Raw genomic sequence first — 809 nt, 5'->3', positions numbered from 1 at the left:
CTGCCCCTTTTCAAGAGGCACTGGTAAAAATTAGAGCCAAATCAGTTGCTGACCTGCATTTTGAACAGCCCAGCGCTGCTGCTGAGCCTGAATACTCTTCAGACAACGCTGGTGCCTACTTCAGAGGTAGCTGGACGTGGTGGGGGAAGCAGGAATATTTGTGGCCTGGAAGCAGCGAGCAGGGACGGGGCTGTGGGCTCTGGGAGGTGTCAGTGGGACCTGCCTTTCCCTTGCAGAGGCGGGATGATCCAGACGAGCGAGCAGTACCAGTTCCTCCATCACACACTAGCTCTCTACGCTTCCCAGCTGCTGGAGGCGGGATGCTGCTAGCTCCCACCAGGCTGCCAGCTCCCCGCTCTGACCTCTCCTTGCACCAGCCTTGGGGACACCTCCACCGAAAGCTCTCCTGCTGCTGCCAGGCCACAGAGCAGCAGCAGGAGCATCCCTCAGGATGAGAAAACCCGGGGGACTTTGGCCTTGTGACCCTGGGGACGAGCAAGGTTCGACAGGTTCACATGAGGGATTCAGTGGGCGCTTGAGGTGGCCGTTGCTGCTGGCTTGAGGCAGATTTCACCTATGGAAAGGAGCTTTGGCTTTTGAAATGTGCAATGGGAACATCCTCAAGCAGAAGAGGAAGCTGTGCAGAGGAGCTGAAGCTGGGTGCCCCGGCTTCACCCACCTCGTTAGACCCATAGCTGGCAGAACCACCCTGCACATAACCAGAGCTCCCTCCTGACTGTGCATCCTCTGTGGGCAGGGCTGGGCTTGCTCCAGACACACTCTGCGATGCTCTTCTTGCTAAAGATACC

General features: G+C 57.8%; 1 protein-coding gene across 1 annotated transcript in view; it reads left to right on the top strand.

Moving 5' to 3' along the window:
- Positions 1-362, top strand: part of PTPN7 (protein tyrosine phosphatase, non-receptor type 7) — a gene marked incomplete at its 5' end in the record, with an annotated part of 5502 nt that extends 5140 nt beyond the window's left edge. Inside the window, one exon of the mRNA XM_010009846.1 lies at positions 237-362. Coding sequence (XP_010008148.1) covers positions 237-330 — 94 coding nt within the window. The remainder of the gene's footprint in view (positions 1-236) is intronic.
- Between the last annotated feature and the right edge of the window lie 447 nt (positions 363-809).

This window comes from Nestor notabilis, unplaced genomic scaffold, assembly GCF_000696875.1.
Source record: "Nestor notabilis isolate BGI_N333 unplaced genomic scaffold, ASM69687v1 scaffold6872, whole genome shotgun sequence".
Lineage (NCBI taxonomy): Eukaryota > Metazoa > Chordata > Aves > Psittaciformes > Psittacidae > Nestor > Nestor notabilis.
This window is presented reverse-complemented; position numbering and strand designations above follow the sequence as displayed.